This window comes from Diorhabda sublineata, chromosome X (assembly GCF_026230105.1).
Source record: "Diorhabda sublineata isolate icDioSubl1.1 chromosome X, icDioSubl1.1, whole genome shotgun sequence".
NCBI classification, from domain to species: domain Eukaryota; kingdom Metazoa; phylum Arthropoda; class Insecta; order Coleoptera; family Chrysomelidae; genus Diorhabda; species Diorhabda sublineata.
Window position 1 is genome coordinate 40,096,047 of NC_079485.1, and position 27,569 is coordinate 40,123,615.

General features: G+C 29.8%; 2 protein-coding genes across 7 annotated transcripts in view; both read left to right on the forward strand.

Moving 5' to 3' along the window:
• Window positions 1-7,711, forward strand: part of LOC130450793 (5-hydroxytryptamine receptor-like) — a 251,655-nt gene extending 243,944 nt beyond the window's left edge. For both annotated transcript variants that reach the window (XM_056789424.1, XM_056789423.1), the window contains one exon: window positions 1,407-7,711. In XM_056789424.1, coding sequence (XP_056645402.1) covers window positions 1,407-1,975 — 569 coding nt within the window. In that variant the 3' untranslated portion in view covers window positions 1,976-7,711. The remainder of the gene's footprint in view (window positions 1-1,406) is intronic.
• Window positions 7,712-9,694: 1,983 nt separating this feature from the next.
• LOC130451403 (facilitated trehalose transporter Tret1-like) overlaps window positions 9,695-27,569 on the forward strand; it is a 28,758-nt gene continuing 10,883 nt past the window's right edge. The window contains exons 1-4 of one of the 5 annotated variants that reach the window (XM_056790393.1): window positions 11,819-11,885; window positions 24,202-24,351; window positions 24,768-24,977; window positions 26,819-27,152. In XM_056790393.1, the coding sequence (XP_056646371.1) occupies window positions 27,086-27,152 (67 nt within the window). In that variant the 5' untranslated portion in view covers window positions 11,819-11,885; window positions 24,202-24,351; window positions 24,768-24,977; window positions 26,819-27,085. Of the gene's footprint in view, window positions 9,747-11,540; window positions 11,736-11,799; window positions 11,886-13,545; window positions 13,666-24,201; window positions 24,352-24,767; window positions 24,978-26,818; window positions 27,153-27,569 lie in introns of those variants that run through there. The other 4 variants (XM_056790392.1, XM_056790389.1, XM_056790391.1 and 1 more) reach the window with 4 other exon arrangements.

The window sequence follows — 27,569 nt, forward strand, 5'->3', positions numbered from 1 at the left end:
GTATTGCTTTATCTGTTTCATAGTAAATGAATGATCTTCCCATTCGAAATCCACTCTGAGATTCTTCAAATGTGTCTTGTACTGTTGATCTAATTTTTCTCTAATTAATTTTCATTCATATTGCAGTCTTTTACATAAACTCGTACTATTAATGTCTTCTGCCAGTCATGTAAGGAGTCTCTATTTCATTGGATTCTACTACATAGTGGTCGCTGCAAATTTCTGGTCCTTTTTCGTTCCATCACTACATAATCTATTATTTATTTTTCTGTTAATTACTTCGTGACATATCGTTTTGAATGGATATTTTATGATCAGCTTTGTTTTTAAATCAATATTTGTTGTGCATGATCCATTTTTTTATCATTTGAATTTGTTTATTTTATTAAACCGCCGAGTTTAACAGCTTTGTATATCTTCATAACTATATCTAAATTTCTCCTTGATTTTTCGCGCTATTCCTTGTACTGTAGCTATTGTACTACACGTTCTATTCTTTTTACTTTTCTATCTTCTATATTTATAATCATTTCTAGCATCTGTTCCTTATTTTTACTTAGTATTTCATTTTTGGTTTTCATCTTCAATATTTTATCTTTGCATTCTTGCTGATCTATCTTCATGTTGTTAATTTCTTTAGATAACTTTTCCATAAACTCTCGTATTTCTACCATAATTCACTTCTATGTCATCTTCAATTTTTCTTTTTGATTTGGTAGATGATCTCTTTTCTTAAAACATAACCGTCCTATTCCCTTCCATATTCTTCCCAGTCACTTTTCCTTTTCCTAAATATTTCAACGTGGCTCTCCATTCTCTGGTTTTATGTAATTCCGCTCCTGTTTATTCTATGGAATATATTCTAGTAATTTTTTATTAATTTTATTTTTATAATCTCGTTTAGTTATCAACTAGTAATTTCGTTGACTTGTTGACTAATTTAAATGATATTTTGAGATGAATTTTCTTACTGGCTCCGCAATTTTTATAATTTTGACTCTTTAATGGCACTTGTGGTTTAATTACACATCACTGTTATGACTTATTTATTTTTAATTGAAAAACAATATAAAACAGAGCTGATTATTCAATTAATCAATGCAATTTTTCTAAATATAGATATTATACCGACTGTTTCAGGATTTCTTTGTTTCTATTTATTTTTGTTGTGAATAGGTAGCTCAGGGCATAGCGCACAAGACTCTACTGTCACTTGAGGTGGAAATATTTTCATTGGAAACCCGGTCGGCACAGTTGGTTTGATCCTAATAGAGCTGTTCCTTAATGGGGCCACGCATACAGTCAAACACAACACGATACAGAAAATATTAATTACTTTTTGATGAATATGGCTGCTGAACTATCTTGGTATGGTATACGAGATTAACGTTTTGATTATGTTTCAGAAAAAAGTATAACGGCACCTGATGTTCCAAAAAATCTTTCTCTGGCATTGACAGAAACTCAGTCAACAACAACTGAACAAAAAACGACAGCTTTTACTATTTCCAAAGCCGCCGATGGTCAGAATAACGTTTATCAAACTAAAGCAGCCAACAATGGTTCAGCTGCCGACCAAAGCGAAACGATTAGTCGGGCAGGAACATTAAGTAAAGAACTTCCTTCGTGTCCAGCATCCGTAGACAAACTACTGCCGTCCAAAAAGGAGAAAAAAGAAAGTTTGGAAGCCAAAAGAGAGAGGAAAGCAGCCAAAACGTTAGCAATAATTACAGGTGCTTTTGTAATGTGTTGGTTACCATTTTTTATTTTGGCTCTTCTTTTACCTTTATGTGGTGATGCCTGTAACATTAGCGGTTATATTATGAGTTTTGCTCTTTGGCTGGGATACTTCAATTCAACTCTTAATCCAGTTATATACACCATTTTCAGTCCGGAATTTCGACAAGCATTCAAAAGAATTTTGTGCGGGGGTCATAGGGGACCACGGACTTACAGATCTGGTAAAATGAGATAAAATAAGAAGATTTTCGTGTGTGGACCTAGGGGTGAGAAATATTGGGTCTTGGTCTACCCATAGTCAGAAATATATTTTTATATTAGTTTACTAATGTTTCAAAGCATATTTTCTAAAGTTTAATTTGTTGAAACGAAATAATTTGATGATTTTCGCAGTTAGTTTTAAATTGACAACTCGGAAAGTGATAAATTATAGATTGTTTTGAAACTTGTCAGTTCCAGTATAATGAGGTAAATTATATTAACTGAAAAAAATTATATGGAATAATAGATTATAACGCCTTCTATGATAAACAGTGAATATAACTTTATTGATATTTCTGACACCTTCTGAATAACCAGAATCGCATATTTATTACTTCTTCTTATATAACTCCTAACACTATTTTATTGCTTTATCAAAATTATATAAAAGTATATGTCTACTATAATTAAGTGGAATGTTTCTCGAAATACAGTTTTTTATTAAAACCATAAATATCTCATCTCGATAGATTTTCATTCAGAGGCAAGGTCTAGCACGTTATTGTTTAATAATATGGATGAATTTCAAATAGAATATTACGGAGATATCCGTAAATAAATGCATGTTCCTCTGATTAAGGGTTTGTATAAACAGTATAAAATCAATACAGTAACAGATAATAATCTGTTACTTGGAAACTCACAATAATAAATCCAGACAGAAAATTTTTTCAGTAAAAAAACTACCCGACCTTTGGCATATTTCTACTATTTTCTTAAATTCGAGTAACTAGGTGCTCTGAAGATGTAAACGTTTAAAGCTTAACAAATTCTGTAATTTCGAAAACATTTTAAAAAACAAAACCATATCGCTTATAATAATGTATTTTAAATAAATAAAATATTAATGGAGTAAATTGAATACTATAGAGTCATAATTATGATACGATAATGAATATGTTCGATAGAGTAACGTAACGTATATTTCTTAATTTCCAACAATTTTCATCATTGCTGAGATTTGGAGCTGATTTAGAAACGAACTATTCCTAATTTGGGATATTTATTATAATATAACGAAGCCTGTTTAAATCTTAAACACGAACTTGACAAACTACATAAACCAGATACCTAATTTCAACTCATAAATTATTCCTCTAAATATCGGAATCAGATACAAAAAAAAACGCAGTAAATAAGGCTGCGACACGTTTGAAAATGTCACAAGAAACAGGGCTGGTCTGTCTTTAACATTGAGTTACATAAAACTTAAACGGCAATGGCGAAATTAATAAAATTCGTTTTGGTTATAAAAATGTTCCTCCTATCAGTGCCTTGTGAATCATTGTTTGTTATAAAGGTTTGGTATGAAGGTGTAAATCACGACATAATTTTTATGCCATCTTTAAAAAAGGGTTTGAAAATAAAACGGTTTTGTTCCTGTCACATCTAGATTGATTAATATAACCTACCAGACTTAACGAGGTCCTTTCACCATCAAAAAAAAAAAATAAAATTAATACCGATTATGATGACGACAATAATTTTTTTATTATCATTATTTTACATTGTACTTTACCGTACAAAATTCTGAAAACAAGATGTTTGAAAGTACACAAAATTTGCCACAACATTTTGTAAAAGGTATTGAAACTTTTTTTGAAAAAAAAAATGAAAATTAGCTTTTTCTAACATACAGGTCCCATTTTTTCCTATAAAATAGATTATTCACCATTATATACATCAGTAATGTCTTAGAATATGATATAAAGAAATTATTTTAATCATAACTTGATAAATTTTATTTTTCATTGGTGGCGTCTCCAAAGAAAAAACACGGAAATAATTATGTGCTATCTAGTTGTGAACAAAATATACAGACCTGAGGAATTGGAAATGAAGGGTTGAAATAAGACTTAATAAACATGTGGGAAGGAATTGAAAAGATGTGTCTGTTATATCAGGATACGTCCTTGGCTCTAAGCATAATATAATGAAAAATAAATGAATATATCCTCAAAAATAAGAAAAATTATATGCAAAACACCAGAGTTGTATGTGTAGCTAATTGTTTCTCCGCAGTAATCATAAGGAAATTAAGAAATAATAACTGATACTTACTAGGTATACATATATAAATATATATATATATATATATATATATATATATATATATATATATATATATATATGTATATATATATATGTTATGAATTAGAACAAAGATATATTGTTCCAACGCTACGAAGTCTTTCCATTAGTAGTGCAAAGTTTAAATGTTATGCAATTTTTCACTTTTATTGTAAATACGTAATAACAAATCAAAAGTAGACAATTCAATGTTTGTGAAGCTGTTCTTCCAATTTTCCAATTTGCATTGTGTTCTCAGCATATTAGATCGATACAAAAAGTTTACAACTACGATTACTTAAATCTGTTCAATAACCGATGTGATTTCATATCGTTTACCGAAAATATCCGTTAGTGACATGTACATGTATAATATTGTGATATTAACAGTCTAGACAGTGATTAGCATGTTCGATACTCGAAAGCTAAAATATATATTGTAGCTATAGTACCTATATCACCTGTAGCCACTCGTTGTTTTAGAGTTTTAGAGTTATTCTGTCTCAAATACGTATGAACTAATTTATTAATATGTTTTCTTGACTTAACTTTTTATGACTTTATGAAATCATAGTCATAAAGTCATAAAAACACTTAATTTAACTTACGTTGACATAAAATCTGTACTAATTTGGATAAATATTGAAAGTTAACTGGAGAATTCCAGAGTTTGGTATATCGTAACGAAAAATATTGAAAAATAATGCAAGGATACTTGAAATTTGGCAGATACTACTACTTGAATCGTGTTAATATCTTACTTTAAAGCTTTTAATAACTACATCACTTTCCAATCTTCTAAACAAGGACAAAAGAATATATATCATACTGAAGGACTGTTAATGTTCAGATTCAAACTACACTATTATCAGTACACCGCGCTCAACCACAATTTATTCCCGTAAATCGAAACTTCAGCCACAAGTGAAATCCTAATGAGCTCATTTTTATCAAATTGGTTGAAATTTCAGGTGCAGTTTTCTAAACCAGCTTGTTTCTTACGCATTTAACATGTTTTGTTATGTTATACCGAGAACATTTTTTCTTAATATCATTTCGGAGTTGCTGAACAAAATATTTTGCAACTTTTCTACAAGAGGAGTATCTTATTTACAATTAGAAATATTTCCTCCGCATTGTTTCACCCTCGTTATTCATATTGCTTTTGCATATATAAATAATTATTAATTTTTTAAAGCTGTCATATTCAAATGAATCTCGTTCATCATTTACAGCTGTGAGGAACATGTCTACTTCTTAACATTTTTGAATTTTTTCAAAAACTCATTACTTATACAATTGTGACCAAAATTATAATAAAGCTTATAATGCTTGCCGTTTATTTATGGTGTATAGTTGTATGAGTGTAATCGTTAGTAATATTCATATCTCCAGTTAAGTTGAATTGTTTTGACTCCGACCACATAACTCATTTGAAAATGTATCAAATTTTTTTGTATTTAAGTCACTATTAATTTGCATAGAGTGTCTTGTTGAAACTGTACGTCATGTTCAACCCAAACTACAATACAAAATGTATGGAAGTTCAAAATTATCACGACATTGTGTGAAATAACTAAAATTATCGACTCTCAATAGCTTCATAGTGTATTCATCTATGCTACTATTATCGAGTTCCGGAAATATTAATCAGCATACAAGATTAAGTAGTCTCGTAAATAAAGATTTCTGTAGTTATGATAACATAACATAAACATATAATAATCTAAGGATTAGTTTGTATGATAACCTACACCAACCACCCATGTTTTCCTCAAAAAATACCTCGAAGAAACCACGGAGACCACTCATAAATCGGAAAATATGATATGACATACAATACAAAACATTGAAGAATTTATTCATTAGATTTGCATTTTAATAGGTAATAATAGGAAAGCAATATTTGAATTGCATTCAGATTCAGTATTTTTCATTCCTGAAATATCTATATCGGAATTTTTTGGGAATAAAATTGAAGGATTGCCCATTTAGCAGTCTTAATATAGAAAAAATTAGTAGTATGAGGCTGTGGCTCAATTTGTTCAACATATTCCCATCAAGTCCTTTTTCACAAAAGATTTAATGTCAATGTCAGTTCAATGTCTGCCAAATTGAAAGAAATTAGTTTTATTGACATAATTGGCAAAAATACTTTAATCAGATATTTTACAAAAAACTAGAATCAAATAGAATATAAAGCAAAATCTAGTTGCCAACCTATAATCCCTGTATATAATACAATTTGTAGTGTCTTTTTCTTAAAGTGAATATTTCTCGAAATAAATTCACTCAAGAATAACGATCTTATACTTACTTCCATATTTTAACTAACATATTATAGTTGTGAATAATTATAAGCTCTATTTTTGCGTATACAGGGTACTAAAATGTTAAGTTAAAGGTATTATATAATACGTATCTCATTAATATATTATAACATAATATTTAGACCCGGTTATTATAACATGCGAATTGTAATTGTAAATAAACCTTAGATGTTCAATTACATTTTAACACCCTGTATAAAATCCAGAAGCGAATCGCAAGGTGCGACATGTACGTAATACATTTTTCTGTAAATTTCAATAATTATAACAACTAGTAATTTTAAGGTAATTATCAGGTATTTATAATGTAAGAATAAAACAGTTGGATGTGTTTATTTTAAATTTCGAGCAGAAATGTTTGTGAAAATTTAAATACAGTGTGTTTGAATGTAAAATAATATACAGACAAATATCAGAAACTGACCTCATAAATTCAAAGAGGTTGTCAAAATACTCTTTGACCCCAAGTTATCACATCTCTATACTCACGCGAAATGTGTGAATCATTCGTTTTTTCACTTTTGTCGGTTCACCCCAATAACTCCAAGATATCTGCAATATCTTCAGATTGTTCCTAATCTGGCCGATTTTTCACCCTATCCGACTTTCAAATTAGTACTCAAGAATCAATAAATAATTTGTGTCCGATTTCGCCAATTGATTACAACATATATATTCAAACAATCAGAGATAAAAAAAATTTTCGTTTATGATGTTAAATTAATAATAACAGTGAATTTTCCATGTTTAAAGTTCCAATGAGTTGAGCTTTTAAAGTGCATTATTCATTTAAAGAAAAACAATAATTGTTGATATACACGAAATGTACTACAATTTACCATATGAATACGAGTATTTTTTATTTGATATATTTTCATTTTTCTTGACAAAAAAAATATGTTGAATTATCCAAAATACGTTTATTGATACATGCGGAATCTAATTTATATGTCCTTTTATCCAATATCAAAAGATTGCTGACCTAAAGAATACAGTAGAGTAAATGAGTCTCATTCAGAGAAAATATAAATTTAAGTTTCAAGCGCACTACATTTAATGTTAGATGTTTCCATAAATGTTTACTCTAAGATACACTTTTTTTGAGTAATGAAGTTTCTGAACAAACTCATAATGTGATAATATTCCTTATTATAATTATCATTATATTCGAATAAAACTATATTAATGTTGATGTACAAAAATGTTATGGTTAATATCCACGCCCAAATATTTAGAATTTATTGAATATTGTAAATATCGTTCATCTCTAAACTGTTGGACAAATATATAATAAAAAGTAATGTAATCAAGGACTCTTTCATTTCCAAATGCTTTATACCTATCAGAACAGTTGTGAAATTTACAAAATCTTGATCATCAATATTTCAAAATTGTTATATTGATATAATTTGACATTTTTGACAAATTGGGAAGGTGACAAATACCTATAGTCAACCATACTTTAGAGAATTACTTATTCTCTAAGGTTCTTGTGCGATTTTCCATACAGTTGGGATAGTTCTATAAAAACCTATACTTTTTGCAACTTTACTCTAGTATTTAGATATCAGAAAGTTCTTTGCATGTGTAACAATACGTCAAAAATATCGCAAAACCTTCGAAATTTTTTTTGATGTCGTTCGTCTTCCGTGTATGTAGCAGATTAAAGCAAATCCTGAATCCATTAAAACGACAATTATTGATAGAATCCAATGAATCATTTGCAAATTTGAGAAATTCGGCTTGCAATTGCTTTGTCTTCGTCTACTGCCAAGAGAAGAGTTTTCAATCATTATAGAGTGATAATATTATTTCAACAAGTGATTATGTAAATCATCGAAGTCTACATATACAACAGATGGAAGAAGTTTTTTTGGTATGTAAGTTGGGTTTTTGGGTTTTATACTAAACATATCACTCAACTCACATAGTTATTTGAAAAACTTAATATGGGACATCACATACTGGTTATTAAAACCCGCATTATACAAACGTTTTCAATATCATTTAATATTGGAAAGCAGAAAATATTTTGGATTTAAATTTTTAATTAATTACCCTGTAAGTTCAGTTACTCATAAAGTAAAACTTTCTACTACTGCTATAAATATACAATATCCAAACCATTTAAAGTAAAATTACAAAATTGTTATATAAATATTTACGGATCAAGTTGTTTTTTCTTAATTCACTTCAGCTACTATTAATTTAAAATACAAACAAAAGAATTGACAAGGTGACAAGTGACAAGTGACAAGAAATGGGCATAGGATAATGATAATAAGAACAGTTAAATTTTTTTTTATTTTTTCTAAGGAATCTCAAAAAACAAAAAACATAGAAGAATTTTTTTAATAAAATCAATGAAACACCTACAAGTACAAGTGTATTATGTTCTCAATATTTCTCTAATGATTGTTTTCATCTTCTTCAAAGCTAGTTAGATGGCAGTCTCAAGCTTTTCTAAAATAACTACATCAAAATTGTTTTATCTATATTTGTTAACGTTGGCTTATTTGCGTGTATTTAACTACCACGGTTCCGCTTACATCATCAATTGAGTCGTCTAAAAACATTGGGAAAATTGAATATTTCATTTCTCAACTGTATGATTTTGAGCAAAACTTTTTAAACTCGTTTATTTATTTGAAGTCAAGGCGCTGCATTACATCTCCAAGTGACAATATTAATAATACATGTATTATTACTGAAATATTGTGAAGACACATAATAAATAATTTTAAAAAAATAAATATTCACGAAAACAAAATAATAGTAATAATAAGAGTTATCAATCAATTTATGACTAAATATATAATATATGATATATCTTTATTGGAAAATCATAATATCTTCCAATTATGAAGCTTTCTTCAAATTTTTTTAACATTGAATTCAGTTTTGTTTCAATAAACTTCTTACAAATTTAATAAATTTACAGAACCATAATTTTTATATAGCCAATGGTAAAGCGGATATTGCTGCCTGCCATTTGCAACAGCCATCCTGGTCCACCAAACTTTTGTTTATTGCTCTTACATTTACTGATTATTAAATACAATGATTCAAATAGAGAATGTATTAGTCTAATTCAAATGCTAAAAAGCTTCTACCAGCGACATCTATTAGCCAAATTATGAAATATCTAATCAATTACAGATTGCTGTATTTTACCTCAGCATTGGTAAAGCAGAAACCAATATTTTACTAAGTTGGTAAAAGAATTTCAATAGAAATTGAATCTAATATACACATAGTAAGAGTATGACGGTATGAAAAGCAGGCTGTTGGTGTTCCTTACGACCTGCACAGGAGTTTTATCTTCTATAATCCTGCTTCTATGCCGTAAGCGGTGACGTAAATAACTAACCGGTGTTGCTTATTAGTTTTCTCCTTTGGTTCAAATTTATTAAAATGCTCCTCACTACTCCAATTTAATAAGAAGTAAAACACTGCACTTGGATTAACAACTTTCGTTTTAATATGGCATGACAAGTGATGATATCGTTTTACAGACATTTGTGGACGTTTTATAAGATTAAGGATGGATATGTCTTTAATGCCAAAACATGAATTATTATTTTTATTGTTTTACCACTTATTCCTTCCTAAAACAATCATTTTTATTTTACTTAGTTTCAAGCAGTCTTTATATTATTCTACTAAATCACTAAATCATACAATTTTTTAATATGATAAGAAAATACACGCTTCCTCTATCTGTCAATCAATGCTGAAGTTCTTAAATTCAATATAAACATAAATATTCTGCATATTCCATTATTCACATAAAATATACCAAAAGAGAAACAATCAAATACTTTGAAACTATAAGATTCAAATTTATTCAAACCATTCATAGCATTTATTCCATCGAATCACCTTGCTGCCTATCGTAAAAGCTTAATTATTCATCTCTGGACAACAAAAAAGACTTCAAATTCGCCCTGATACGAGGCCCTGCTACCTGTCTAATTCAGAATTAGAAAAAAAATTCGTATTTTGATATTACTTGATAGGTTCATCATTAATAGGTCACAAATATGTATTACTCGGACGTATTTATGAATATAGTATAGTATGAGCGTATACAAAGAAAATTTTCAATTGTTGATCAATAAACAACAAACATAATATTCATTTACAATTTCCATTTTAGCACTGTCTCTAAAATTAATCAAATCTATACATAGTTTGTCTATTAAATAATATCAGACACCTTCTCATGCTTCTTCTCTCCTTGTAGATATAAAACATCTTGAAAGATGACGACATTGGCTCCGTGATCTTAGCACCCCAAGTAAGTGTTGTGGAATTTCGATCGACCAACTATGTATATCATTTGAAAGGTCATAAATTGGTCAAAAAAGGTCAGGTTCATCTTATTAATTAGTCAGCGCTAGAAAATTTCTTATTAAGGGTTAAATTTCTCAGTCATTGAGAAATTTTAGCACCTCATTCACGAAAAATATAATAATTTTCAACATATATTTGTTCCGTCAATTTCATATTAAAAGAATTAAATAAATTATCAGTGTCGTAACGCGCATGCTTTGGGCCGGTTCATTGTATCAGGGCAGTGAAGACTTTTGTACAGCTCTTTACTATGAACCAGGCGGAGTGGGGAAAATATTCTTTTATAGAAAAGAAACTTAAACATGTACTATTATCAAAAACGTAATAGTTTTTCAAAATATGTGAAGGTCAAGGTGCATGCATGGGATTTGGGGGATTATAGTTAATTAGCTTTTATAATAATTTTATAAAAACACAAATATTTTATTTACTTAACAAATTACCATGAAAATTAATTTCCGGATAGTTTCTCATTTCTAACTTTATATTTATACTCCAATATACTACCAAGTTTCTTATCTATAAAAGAATATTTCCTCAACTCCGTCTGGTTCTTATTAAAGAATTGTTCGTAGGTCTTCACTGCCTTGATAAAATAAACCGGCCTAAAGCATGCGCTTTACGTCAACGACAACTAATTTAATTTTTTTTAATATTAAACTGACTAAATATTTATATAAGCTTACCACCAACTTATTTGCAAATAATTCGATGGCACATCGGTGGAATTTTTTATTTTTTTGGGAAGTGAGATGCTAAAATTTGTTAATGACCCTGAAAAGCTTTAACCCTTAATAAAAAATTTTCTAATTAACGAATTAATAAGTTTAACTGACCTTTTATGACCAATTTCTAACCTTTCTGATGGTATAATTTGAACAATGGAAATTCCACACACGCAGTGAGTGTGTGAATGAATATCACAGAGCCTACTTTTGATTTCAATCTTCTGGTACTCAGTTAACAGGAGAACATAAGGTAAGAGAGGTTTATATTCTTCACAACGTGTTACGTACGGACTATTGGCACTATTCTGTTCTTTAAATATCGAGCTGCCTTCGCTGAAACGTGGTTACAAAAACCGCAATGCGACTGCAAAATATAATTTTAAAAACAAATGATAACTCGGTAAGTGAAGAGAACTTTATACAGCAAATTTTAATAAACCTACAGGAGTACATTACACTCAAACAATATTGTTAAGGAAGTTGTTTTTTCAAATTGTTTTGTGGAATGTCATTTCGAATCAATAACGTTTTCTTTAATATTCAATGTTTTGCATGATCAATTTAGTCTGGCCTCTTGGTGCAAATTATAATTCATTAGACGTTCATTACCTGAAATAAATAAAATGAAGCTTCATATAAATACTTTCCGTTCATAATTGTCATTCAAATGTTATTGTTGAAAATTTATCATGTTTACGTTTATGAACCATATCTGAAAACTATTTGTTTTGTATTAGTATTTTTATAATTAAATATTTGTTTTGTGCTATATCATTATATGTTAATGTTTTTAATTTTTCATCGAATTGAATTTTAATCCGATTTCATTTTTTTCCTATGCAAACAGCATCAGAATTATTAGAACGCACCTTTTATATAATATTATATAAATTTATTTTTTTCCTCTCTCTAATTTCTTGGGTTCGTAGGTTAGAGGTTAATATATTTCTAAATGTTTTTGATTTTATGTCTCTTCTGTTTTAAAATTAGTTTTTTTTTAAATAATTTTTGAAAGAAATATAAAATTTGTCGCTTCGACTTTTCTCTATCAAAATATTTTGATAGAAACTCAAAATTATTAAAAAAAAAACTAATTTTAAAACAGAAGAGACCTAAAATCAAGAAAATTCAGTAGCACTAATATATCAAAAGGTCTAAGAAATTGAAGAAATTTCGGCTTTACCTCTCTAATATCTTCCAACACTGCAACCAACGATTTTTATTTCATTGGCCTCTCTCTTCTTCTTGTATCCTTCCCCTTCGATGACTCTTTTTGTAAATCTACGTTTTAGTATGCCCAACCATCTTACTCTTTGAACTTTTATGTACATTGTTACTGATGGGGATTTATTCAAATCGTTTAATTCTTGATTAGTTCTTCTTTTATCAAATATTTGTTTTTATTCTCCCAAAAATTTTCTCGATACCTTCATTTGCCATAAAACTAGTTTTGTGTATACTGTTTTTATTAAAACCCCTATTTCATTTCAAATTTTGGGTGCTCTATATAACTCCTGTGATCTTATTAAACTACTTAATGATCCTATAGCTTTACTCCCTTACACTAGGTTTGTATTTGTTTCAGTGCGTTTCTCATTTTAATCTTCCAGGTATTCGAATTCACAAACGTTTTTTATCTTATATTTTCTGTCCTCTCCCGCTTCAATTTCTTTGTATTCCTTTCTACCAACCAAATTCTCTCTTGGCGCCACATAATTTGTTTGCTCTTGATTTATTCTAATCGTAGTTCTACTTATTGAAGCTAAGTCATCTGCATATGCAATTATTTGCTTTTTATAGTAATAAATAAGCCCCGTTGTTTGTATCTTGCTATCTCCTATTTTTTCCAACGCTAGATGAAAAGCCACTGTTGATATTGGATCTCTATATTTTAATCCTTTTTAAACCCTAAATATTGACTGAAACCATTTCAAAATATATATAATAAAACACAGTATTTCTGAAACAAGGAATATTTTATTCGTTTCAGACTAAATATTCGTATTTTTTCATGCACCATACTGTATGTGAGTGTGAGTGTGTGCGTTTGTATGTTCATTGTTCACTTTCTATCAAATTCCCAAACATGAACATTTTCAAGTAATTTGAATATTTATACGGGTTATCAATGTTATCATCACGTCTGTGGTTTCTGTTGATTCCAAATAATCAAGGTTGAGGTAAGTTATTTTTAAATTATTGTTGAAGCTAATAACTACCACTGTTTCTTTGGTTAGTGGTTAGTACCAGTGTAAAAATGTGAATCAAGGTTTTTTGCTAGGAAACTTGAATGAATACTTCCTTATTAGTGATATAATTAGAAGGCTGTGAATCCAAGAGTTACCAATAAAATATTTCCACGAAAAGAGGATATTATAATCTTTACGCACGTACTTGCTGTTACATTCAAAAGTCGTTTAGTAATCTTCACAAAACCTACGTATATGAAGATGAAATAGTATGAATTTTCGATGTTGCTTAGTTTGAACTTATGTTTGGTGGTCCCATCTCCAACACTTTGGGAATAAGTTCCTCCCATTTGGTTAATATTTCTTGATTTCCTATAATAATCATTTCATTTTAACCATCGTACATTGCGTTTTGTTGGTAATAATGGTTGTAAGTTGGTACCATTATAGTCTTAGTATATCGTCGACGGTTAATAAAGCATCAACCGCGTTATAAATCATATAAAACGGAAATATAACAGACGTTTCAGTACTTATTAATTACTTATTTTGTGTATAACGTTAGTAAGCATGCTTTAATTTAGCAATTAATGAAAGATGGAATAATTGAGTTCAAATTTACCTGTTAATATAATAATAATGAGTTAACAGACTGGGTGTCTAGGCCATATACAACGAACAAGGACTAGGAGAGGTTCCGACGTGGTAACCAGATGAAAATGTTGTGTTATATCCTCTTCTTAAACCGTCCACATTTTTGGTATTGTTAAAATAAATTTTAAATTTTCATATGTACCAATCCTCGTCATAAAAAGCTTCGTCATTTTGTTTTACCGTTAATTCGTAAATGTAATTTATTTCTTGAATCTTTTTGATTTGGAATAACCATTTAGATACAAACCACCATTACTAGCGTTCAATTTTACACGTTTCGATTAAAAAACCATACATTGAACTCTTTATTTTTGAAAGGGAAACGTTTCGTGGGTTGTCTCAGTCTGTATGGAATGTTTGTTTTGTTTTGATAAAATTTGTTTTTTAATTTTTGTTTCGGTCCGATATCTTGGTGGCGTGCTAGTTTTCGCTTCTATATGTGTTGTTTTATTAAACTCGACCAGTGATAGTTACCAGTGATATTTATTTACTTTTCAGACTAAGTAAACCATTTCATTCTGATTTTAATGACATTCAATTAGAAGGATTAAATTTATCTTAATATGGCTGTAGTGGGGAGTGTCGCAAAAATTTTTTCATGAGCTGAACATGACTGGGCAAGACCATAACAAAAGTGCTCTATCATCAAAAGTACCATAATATTATATTTTTCTGCACTGTTTGTGATTCTCCTACAATGAAATATCTTCACCATAAACAGTCACAGCTACGGAAATCTTAGATCCTTCTAGAAAATAACGAAGCTCTAGGCTCCTGCTTAAAAAAGAACAATGACATATTTCCAATTATCTCGGAAATATATGACATTCTAAGTGACCATGACTCGAAATGGAAGATCTTATACAAGAAAATGGACGATATACACAGTCTCCACTACAAAAAGTCTGAAAATGAACAACAATCTCATTCCTATTGGTTAGGGAAATGAAACAATTACAATTTAGAAACTAGTTTTATGGATCTGCTCAAGTCCAGGTTTACGACTCACCAATAAAAGTGTTATCAAAAGAAATAACTGATATGGAACAAAGTATTAAACAAATGACACTTATGCTGACATATATAAAGACAAATATTAGCAATAGACCACAAACAGTGAAAAAGATAGTATCAACACAGACCGACCATACAAAAAACGAAAATACAATTATTCTTTCATCTCCATAAATTATTTCATCCCCACCTCATATAAACTGTACAAAGGAAGATTAGAATTACGTGGTAGCGTCTAACATTCCGCCTCTATATACAGCAAATCAGCTTGCGCACTATGTGAAAGAAAAGCTAGTCACTTTATACGATGCTTCTTAATGCTGAAAAATAGGACTGTTTGCACTCCGATTTTAAAATCGATGTACAAAAGAAAATTTACCTGAAGCAGCTCAAGGATATAAGTACGTGGCCGGAAGATCCAAGTACTGCGTCTACCAGTGAACATATTGGAGTGGACAATGTGAAGAAATAATCTAGTTTTACTCGAGGAAACTTATTTAAGGAGGTCAAAACTGTTAAAATGGCTTCTGATAAGGAAGCTAAGCTGCTTGTAAGTCTCAGGAGATAGAAGGGTCTGATATAATGATTTATTACATATGGATCCGACGACTCCACCTATAGTGCGGCTATTGCGAAATTGATTCTGATGCGGCAAATGTACGCTGAGTGATCCCACAATTTTTAGAATACTTAGGCTATTCCTCGCCTATCTCCACGACCAACCATCCAGCGTGTGCTCCGAAGTGCACAAGAATACCCGCCAGACTAACGTTAGTATCAGAGGGACTCCTTAGCGACGTGGATTCCTTGCGTGAGTTATATGTCTATTTGCAGACGAGACTAGATTCTCTTGGAGCAACCCTGAACTCACGGCACTTCATAGGACCATATCTAGTGACCCAATCACCCTTAAATCATGGTGCAATTCTAATCTTCTCTGTCTCAACGTTTCTAAAACTAAATTTTTATCATATAAAAATATACATTGCTGCTTTTTTTATTAAATAACACCACCATTGACGTCATCGAATCTGTAAAATTCTTAGCGCAATTCCTTGAAATGGGAGTTACATATTACCGTCTTATCTAAAAAATTAAGTTCCTCCTGTTTTGCGCCAAGATCAGTTTCCAAAGAACTGAACTTATCCACCTCCTTAACAGTCTATTATGCCCTTATTTAATCGCATCTCCGATATACCCTTTCCTTCTGGGGTATGTGTGGTGAGACTCAATTAGAGCGAATCTTCAAATTACAAAAGATATTTACTTGGACTAAATAGCGGGGCTCACTGCAGGGACCTCTTTCAAAGTTTCAAAATTCTTATTCATCTCTGAATCTGTTTGTCTAATTCATAAGAACGCTTGGAATGCGGAGCACGACCCTTACCTACCTACTCCATGTTAGAATTAGTTGAGGGGTCAATATTGTATAATGCGAAAAAATGCACAATCACTTGCCAATTGAAATCAAATCGATATCATCTTTTCTTGCATTTCGCAATAATATTTAATTCCCGTTTAATTTTGGGTAATTATACACTTTCACGGTCACCTGGTTTTTTGGCTCTAGAAAATCGAAAAATGGATGGATTTTAATGATCTTGGTCTCAAAATGTTCCATTTTACGGCGGATTTATAAAAAAAATTAGTAGAAATAGCTGGAATGAAAATTTCTCATAGTTTTACTGTTTTAAATCGTAAAAAAAACGGTTTTGCAAAATAATCCTTTACAAAAAGTTATCTCATTATCAGATAAAGTTCTTATATTTTTTTGTATGCTACATAAATTAATAAACAATTTAAAAAAAATCCAAAAAGAATGATTTTTTCGGTTTTTATAGCTTAAAATGAAATCGATGAAAAACAATCAATTTTCGTGAATAGTTTCGTACTATATTCTTCAATGTTAATAGTTTTTGGATCATTAAAAATCGAAAAATAGATAAATTTTATAATTTTGGTCTGAAAATGTTCCATTTTACGACGAATTTATGAAAAACACGGGGGTAGTGGCTGAATTTGCGATTTTTAATAGTTTTAAACCTTAAATAGTAGAAAAACTTTTTTTTCAAAATATTCATTTTTTTATGTAAATTGCGAGAAAAAAAATATACGAACTTGATTCCACGACGTCAGAAACAGTTACGAAGGATTATATGTAGAAAGTCATTTTTTTGCATTTAAAGTCATGAAACTGTAAAAAATATTTATTTTTTTTAAATTTTCGTATTTTTTTTTATAAATCCGCCGTAAAATGGAACATTCTGAGACCAATATCATTAAAATCCATCCATTTTTCGATTTTCTATAGCCAAAAAACCAGGTGACCGTGAAAGTGTATAATTACCTAGTTTTATTGTATTTGTATCTTTATTTAGTTATTTCTATGTTTGTTTTTTATTTTTTACAAGCTTTTGTCTATAAATTGTAACAATTTTTGACAATAGAGCATTTCTCTTTTTTATTTAAATCAGGGTGACAGGTCTTTAAAAAACATTTTTCGTAAAATTGACCGTTTTCGTTTTCCACTTATTCCATTTTCAGATTTTTAAAATCTTCGGTTCACTAATAAGTTTCACCTTTAATAAATCATAACTCGGTTTGTATTAGGTTATTAACAAAAAAAAATCTTTTTTTTCAAGCTATATTCAGTCTCCTCACAGCTTTTTCTATAAAATCTAAAGTTTTTGAGTTATTCGTGAAAAGCTTATCAAAAATATTCTTTTGTTGTAACAAAAATTCAAAACTTCAATCACGAATAAGTCAAAAAGTATTGATTTTTCGTTAAAACTCCATAGAGTAATTTGTGCTTAGAATGTTTTTTTCTATCGATTTCTAAGGTAAGTTTTAACACAAAAAATTACCACCGCCTAGTTGGGGTGGTAATCATCCCCAGAGTAAAAACCCACATCGACATAGGGCAGACTTTGCTTTTTAAGGTATTTACTATCTACTGCTAATCGATGCGTCTTGATGGAAATCTGAGGTAAAAATAGTTGTTCACTGGACTAACCCAATTTGTATTGAAATCAATTAGAGTCGCTGTTTTTGCATAAAAACTACTTTTCCTTCTTCATTATTAAATTAATTCATACAATTCATACCACGTATATCAGTCTCACATTTTGCATACATAAACTTCTCAGAGGGATTCATATTGTTGCCTAATTAAATAACATTTAGAAATTTATTTCATTCAATAAAATTTTATTTTCATCTGGTTGACCCGTCGGTGTAGGCCGATCTCTCTCGATTTCAAAGAATAACTCAATTTGTTACATAATGTCATATTTTTGGTGTAATATTGACCTAATAATGTCATTCGCTGACCAATTTAAAGTTTTCTACTAATTTGCTAAGTGAATTATAGAGAAAAACATATTTTCCAGATATTGCTCTTTAAAGTAACGGTTTTTCTATCAATATTTCTCAAGATGGAGGTGTGAAGAAATGGAATAAGCCTCATTAATAATTATGTCACATCAGGAATGATTTTTTTATAATGGTTCAAATGTAATTGATAATTAATCCTTCAATGACGATTATAATCAAAGCTGTAATTGAAATCTAAAGAAAAACGTTTTTATTTTTTAATTAATTGTGCTAAGTGTTAAGTTATTTGTAATCATTGTAGATGAGAATATTTTTTGTTCTATCATCATTTTAAGCCATTAAGTGATTTTCGGATCTTTAAATTGTACATTACTAAGCAAAATTTTGCATTTGGCTAAATCTTTTATAGATAGATCTTTAGGGTTCTTTAACTAGCTTCATTTTGTTACCGCACAACATTTTAACTTTTTGTTGCTATGCACAACATATAATATATTTGCTGAAATACGAGATATTATTTATTTAAAAATCATTATGCAGCTACCAAACTCTGTGCCCCTTAATTAAAGCTTCAAAATGAACTCTATCATTCATACCCGAATAGTCTTTGCAATTCTAGCATTGATAGGCTGCTCACAAGTACAAGTGACACAAAGATTTTATGTCATACTCTTGTTAATTTCTAAGGAGATGAAAAGATTTATGAGATGATGTCGAGGCGTGGCCGTATAAATGAATCAAATCGCCAGATTTTTGTGACTTTTGTGACTGTGAATAAAAATTAAGCAGTTATACGATAATGACGTAGAGTTCGATTTGAGGCCCGGAGTGTCTGTAATTGGACTCAGTAGAGTTTGTTAGAGATCGTTTGACTGGAAGGATCAATAGTGATTGAATGTAACGACACCAGATTTCTTCTATTCTGCAATTAAAGACATGCCTCAATATACAGAAGATCAAACGAAGCGTAATGCTGTATAGAATGTTATTCGATCTACAAAGATGCAAACTAACAGTGATGTAAATAAAGTGTTATAATGAAAGGTATCTTTTTATCCATTTTACTTAAAATTCTAATCTGATAACAAGTTATAGTTGATACAAATTTATTCATACGGAATTAGTCGTATAATTTCACTGGCCACTAGCGACGTATTTAAAATTGGATACGGGACAAGATAACCTTGAATGTTAGCTTCATCTGTTAGTAATAAAATCAACATTTTGAAAATAAAAAAAGAATGATTGACCATCAAAGACACGTGCCCTTCTTTTGTTTCGTACATTAAGCGGATATGATACGGTATCTAATTTTGATGACCATGGGAAGAATGTTCTGCTTGAATTGACATTCTTTGTTGCAATTTCTCTATATTTTATATTGAAATTCCACGTTTACTTCTAATATTGTTCATAGGTAAATATCTTTCATCGAAATTTCACTAACTGTATTAAATATTTTCAATTTTATTATTACCACTGTCGAGTCAGAGCTTTCGATGTTTGTATGATTGCAATTCAATTAATTCGGGCCATCTGCATCAATCCATAATAGTTTTGAAGTTACATTCTTTTGAAATTATATCATAATCATTAATTGTCTTTATATATCAATTACTTCTCCTTTGAGCAAAGTATTTATCGTAATTAGGAACTATTAATATTAAACTATGTCTACCCACCAGAAAAAAATAAAGATTCTTGAACTGAGGTTACGGAGATCGTGAAAGAAGTCGATAATAGGTCGCTCACCTATTTAGTGATTCATTCACAATTTGCAACAAAATTGCAAAAAGTGTAGTTTAGAGGATTGTGAAGAAGTAATTTTCACTAAAAATCGCCATGAAACTAGATATAATATGCGAAGTTTTATAGAAAATTACGGTGAAGGATCCGTTTGTAATATTTTTAATGATAATTAGTTTCATCCTAATGAAGGGATTTACGAACCCAGCCTTGACTTACGCATTCGAACTATAGTAAGAGATAACTAGTTCGAAAACGATATCAAAACAATTTGCATGTATATAGTCACTCTAGAAAAGCTTCCTTCAATCTTTGCTATCATTGTTTCGTAATTAAGTGGATAGTTAAATTATCGTAGTAATTTTGAAGAAGAGTTCACAATATTTGTTAGGATTTGTCATGTTTGAAAGTAAGAAAATCTCATTTCTTATTGTACTTTTAGATCAGCACAGAAAATTACTTATCTTTGTAATGTAATAGAAAAATCGTCCAAATCCATTTCTATTCCGGTTGAACAGCGTCATTATTCTAAATGTATCTAGTTTTTTGTGGGCCTTATTTGCATTTACCATTGCACGCAAAATGTATTGATTTCTACCTAGTGGGGCAATGCCAATTTGATAACAAAGCTGCGGTTATTATTGTGAGTAAAATATCGATGGTAATCAATGACAAATCGAGAATCTAGATTTTTTTATAAATATATTACTGGTATTAGAAGATATGACTAAATATATATTTTATTGTTATTCATAATAATAAATTCCTAGTAATTTTTCAATTCTCCCTTTCAAAATAAGCTTGATATTAGAACCTTGAAATGTTAAACCAAAAAAAAGTATCAACACGTGATGTTTTTCTATTCATATCGATATGAACAATAGTAAAAATATAACGCGACATTTCAAATTACAAATAGAAAGTTTTTGAAATTCATTTACAGATTTTTCGGAGTAAATAGAAACTTAAAACTCAATTATCTTGAAACTATAAACTTTGTACATAACGGGTTTTTGCAGTAAGCCCACGAAATATTCAACAAATTCATCTATTGAAATTAACATAATTCATACACTAGGAGCTTATGATAATAATAACCACTCTACAAACATTTGAGGCTCAATTAAATTGTCAACGGTTACATAACTAGTAACTAATAACTTTACTGCAACAATAGCGGAAGAATGGAGATTCGCATTGTCTTGATGGACCAAAGCTCCTTGTTTCAACAAACGAAGTCCTTTTTCTTTAAGCTGCGCATCAAAATCAGTTAACATGCTATTTTATAGAGATTACATCTCAAAAATCCCAAAACATCGTGACAATGACCTTATTGGCCAAAAAAAAAAAACAGTTTTCACTTTCAAGGAAGCACGTTTCTTGAATGAAGTCCATTGTTTTGACTGTATTTTTAATTTGGGAGGTATAATGGTGTACCCAAGTTTCATCTAATATGACATATTGACGAAAAAACTCACTCGCTTTGTCATGCTCTTTTATTCGACGAAAACTAATTGTAAGTATAAGAGCACGGCTTTTCTTTACAGTTGACATGACGGTCCTGGACGTTCAACCTCACCCGTGCTCATGCCATCACTGAACACTTTCAAGATCATATTGAGTTACGGGCATTCTCCTCGATTTCTCTAATGTTTTTGTATGTGACAAATAATGTTCAGTTAATATTCAATTAATCAATTTCATCAATATAATTGTTCATTTAAAACGATAGAGCGATAAAGATTAATTGTTAATTTTTAAATCATCTGTAAGGAATTAAATTATCCGCATTATTTGATGGGCAATCTAAACTACTTCGATAAATTACTAAGAAAAAAGCCAAAAACTTCATAGCGTAGCCCTAAGTATTTATCAGTATGTACTTGACTTTTTGGACTTGAGTCATTGATTCTCGTTATGGAGACAAATTATAAATAATTGTATCAACAAATCATCAAATGCTATTTGTGTAGTCTCTTGTTCATTCTTTGTCTTTGCTAATGGAAGTGTTATTCATCAATTAAAGTTAAGTACTGGAGAAATTATAAGAGCGTTAGCAAACACATTCATAACTGTTGTTACTAGGAGATTTATTCATGAGGTTTCTTATTAAAAACATCTAATATATGGTTTACGAGCCGTACAAATGATTCTTATTATTGTCTATTATTTTTACGACATTGCTGCTATTGCTTCAAATTTTATCTCATTTAGATATTGTTCCAATAATATCGTAGATAGATATTTAGAAGTAAAAATATATCTTACGTATCTTTCATTCTTGTGTCATGAGGCATTTGTAGAATTGTTTCCTATTTCAATTCATAAAGGAACTAAACCAATTTTCGGCTAATCGATGCAACTTAGTTATAAACACTTGTTTCATTTTTCTACGATACGTTATCGTTAGAAAAAGATAGATAGTTGTCATAAATAGAAATAAGACTAAAGTTTTGTCGAAAATCATAGAACTTCCAAAGACTCACGTTTGAAACATTAGAATAAGATATTGTCAAGAAGTGGATGAAACTCATTTCATAATCAGATCTTGTAATAGATTTTATTTATTAATCGCAGAGTTCGGGCATGCAAGGTCCACTCTTTGACCGAATTCATGTCTTATTTGTCAAATATGTAAAATTGGCAACAGCTCCTAGTCCAATTTCCTCTAATTTTCTTCAATTTTGATGTCCAATCAGCGTCAGTATTATTCAGACATGAAGCTGTTGGAACTAGTTGAATTTATATTTATCTCTGTTTCGCCAGTATGTAACGTTTCCATTGGCATCCTGCTTTATATATAGGTACAATACAAATTGACTGTATGAAGTTTTGAATTGTGAATTTTAATTATGAATTTATTTAACGATAGTATATTAGAGCTGTAAAATATAGAAAGTGTTTCTTAACTCTTACATTATTAATCTTATTCAATATTCAAACTTTTTTGTCCACAAATGTCCTTTTATAGACAAATAAGTGGGCTGAAAAATAGCTACAAAAAGGTTTCAAGTTATATTTGTTTAAAATAAAACAGATTTGATTGTGAATTGTGTATTCATTTGAATCAGTAAGAAATCATTCCCTCGTCGAATAATTATGTTGTATCTGATTTTGTTCTACACAATTGGCATATCTAACAGTGTTTTGCAACAAAAACAGTCATATTACTGTTGAATTTCGAGAAGTACAAGGTCTTAATTTTAATTGGACCCTTTTTTATATACTATATGGTGTTTCTTCAAATAAAATATGCTTTTTTGATTTTATTCAGTAGCAAATTCAACCAAACATAACTCAACTGCCGCAGGTTTCGATTTTTTATGAATGACTCGACGATTAAACTTGATTTAAAAATTCCAACAATCAAAAAAATGAAAATCAACTCTACTTCTACACTTTATAGTCATAATAAGTAACAAAATGATTATCATGAATGTACCTCTTCATATATTTTTTAATTTTGAGTTCATAATTACAATGTTTTCTAGTTTTTGTGGCAAATCTAGAAGATGGAAAATTTTGAAATTCGGAAACATTCTATTGGCTCTCGGTATCATTCCTTTAGATTTGAAAATATTGGAAAAATGTTAGTCATTTATAATAAACTCACTAATTATCTATCTCTAAAAGAATAATTCATTGTAGGTCAAATAAGTAATTAAAAAATACAATGATTTACGTAGAACTAATTTAATGAAAGTGGATAAATGCAGAAACCACAAACAACCCAGATTAAAAATTACATTAAATAACCATATAAATAATCTCTTGTCGTAGATTCTCCAATTGATCATGAACAGGTAGCTGAAAAAAATTCATCCCACCCAAAGAAACTGACTGGATCTTAGTTGTTCACGATCATTACAACCGAAGAAATTTCAGTTACATACTAACAGTCTTACCCAGTGACGTGATTTGTTATTTCAGGTGAGTTGTATACCAATCACTTGTAATTTTTTCAATTATAAAAAGTATTGTCGAAGGGAATAATCTATTTTAAGGTTAATGACAGGTTTACAGCAGTACTGTTCATAAGGTAACTTAATTCAATCAATTAAATAAGTTCTTTGTTTTTATGAATTTTTAAATCTGAGATCTGTGCTTTTAATTTGACTTTAATTTGACCTATCAAATATCAATTAAAACAACTCATATTACGTACATGCTGTGATTTTTTTTTTTTTTTTGAATAATGACGTTAATATTGAATTCAACAAAACACCTGTGATAGAATAAGATTAACGAACTACAAAAGTTTTAAATAGAAATTTTGTTATTTAGTTATTACGCTTTTTATTATTACTTCAAATGAACAACAATAATTTTTCAAAAATTTTATTCAGGAAACCAACCACGCGAAAATGTAACATGGATAAGAATTACTAGTCTCAAATTGAAAACTATAATGTACTAATGTATTGCACGCCTATGAAATAGTTCTGGAAATTCCAAAGTTGACAATAATATACAAGACTTGCGACAGATTCTCGCAATTTTTTAGCTGTGTAAATTCTCTTGACATTTGTTGCGATGTTTACCAATATTAAATTCAGGTAATCAAGTAAGCATTTCCAAAAAATTTTTGTTATTGTTAACTGAGGAGTCATTCAATAATACACATTTACTTGAACTGAACTCAAATTAATTATTGAATTATCTGTCACTGGCAATGACAGTAGGAACTCGGATTTACGCAGGCAAAATTAAGTGTATGCTTTTTCAGTGAACAAAAGTGAATATTCATTTATGAAAAGGGCGATAAACTTAAAATATTCATAACAAAGCTCCAAAAATTCAGAACAAATAGGATTTATCAAGAATCGGTCTATCTGAATTCCACAATTTCACTCCCAAGCATGCCCACAACATATTTTTGTGACATTAGATATCGGAAAATGGCCGAAAGAAAATTTTTCACGAGTATTATTGTTTATTTGGGAGGATCCTAATATTGAATGTGTTTTCTCTTGGATAGTAAATAAGTTACTAGGAAACTGTAGAAAACCTGTAACACCTTCGAGTTCCGTGAAAAGGGTTGAGTTGATTCTAGTGGGCCGGTGCTCGTAGTCGAAGTGGAAAGTTAGGGTGCATGAGTCTGGGTTTTATCCTTGAGGGTATTCTCGTTATTTACTTTTTGGTTCATATTTATGCTTTTTAGGTCAAAGTAGCCAAATTATCAGCAATTTTCCAGCTCTTGAACCAGAAGTGGTGAAAAACTAAGAATATTGCTATTTAATACCAACAAATTCAACATGAATTCATTGTTTGTTAATAATTTTTTCATCATCCTGGATAAACGTGTTTTTGGTTCGATTTACTCTAAACTTTTTAATAAAAATAACACTATCTATATTTATTCTTAAAAGTATCTAGTCATGTATTAAAGTGGTGAATAAGACAATAAGAGAACCGCTATTATTCTTAGTTGAGTTTTATAGATGTGTATATACTCAATATAATCATGTTAAGGTATAATAAATTCAAAGTTCAAGATAATACTTACCTCAAAACATAAGACTCTTTCAATTAATTATAATGGCGTATTTTTGTGCGACATTATATATTTGAACGCAAGTTTTTAATTGACGTGAAATAAATGACACAAACACAATATCACATAAATACTCAGACTAATAAGTAAACAAGGTACGTAGCTGATTGATATTTTTCCAGTCACCGAAAACATCTAAAGAAAAGAATTACTTAATTGTGAAATCATTATTGTTTTCGCCTTCAGAGGGGTGAGTAGTTAACTGGATACAGCACTTCGGGTTTGATTTTATAAAGGATTGAGGATATTCCATAATTTTTATGCGATTAAATATCATTTCCGAACACTAAGACGTGAACCTACGTTCGAACATTAACTGTTGCATTCTAGTTTAACTTGCTATTCCTGAGGGGAAACACCAACCTGCTACATTTGCAGCTTGTTTGTGATAAGCGTGGATAATAACATGTTATTTGCGGTATCAACTTTGATGCTGTCGGGTGATCTACTATTTAATGTTGAATAAAACAATCAAAAATACAAATCACTAGTGCTTCAACCATATAAAATAAAATTTGTTATTATCACATTGTCCATTAAGAATCATATCCTACTGACTGATAAGTATCCTGCACGTTTCAAATAATGTTTAATTTGTGTTATTAATTCTTGTATTATTGGGTGATACTGAAATTATTTATCACCTTCCATATCTTCTTCTAAAACGGATTAGTAAATTCATATTTAGTAAAATTTTTTTCACTCCTTAACAAAACATAACAATTGTCGATAATAAAAGATTAATTACATCACTATATCCGATCATTTGTAAATATTTAACAGCTCGTGTCACAACATTTGATAACGCGAAAACTCACAACAAATTAATTTTCATTTTTTCAGCCCTGCAAATGATTAACACGAAGTAGATCTTTAATTTGTTATCCATTGGAAATTTATGGCTGTGATCACCGAAACAAAAATATTGTATATCAGTCGGTAATTATCTAGTAGAAAGTTGGAATATTTGATAGTACATGTGAAAGATTGATTAAAAATTGTATAATTATATGCATATCAGTTGAAGAGCAGTGAGTTAAAGTGAAGCCATAGTAATTGTCATTCGACACAATATAGTTATTTTGGTATAGCAAACATCAAACATCAGTTATGCGTGAGAAGTCGTTATTGCACATGTTTCAAGGGACATTTCCTCAACTGATAGCTGTCCTCACAGGTGAGTCGATTAACTCTTCATAAAATTTATAGTGTATCATAAATTATTGGAAGGTTTCGTATTGATTAATATATTAATAAAGTTATAAAATTACTAAAGTAACTATTTAAACCAGTACAGTTTCACCCAATTTTTTGAGCAAACAATTATAAAGAAAATAAGAAAACCTATACGCTTGTCTGATTATTAAAATATTGGTTTGTATAGATATGTTTCCATATCCATACACGGTGAACCAAGATAATCTTTGTGTGATAATTTCTTCAACTTTGTTCACTTCTTAGACCTTAACAAGTGTTAAAAACAGATAGAAATTGACTTTTTGACCCATTTCGGTCTCTTATCAAAATATATAAATCTTTGTATGATGTATACATCTGAAGTTCCAATCCCTTACCACAGGTACGTTAATTTGAA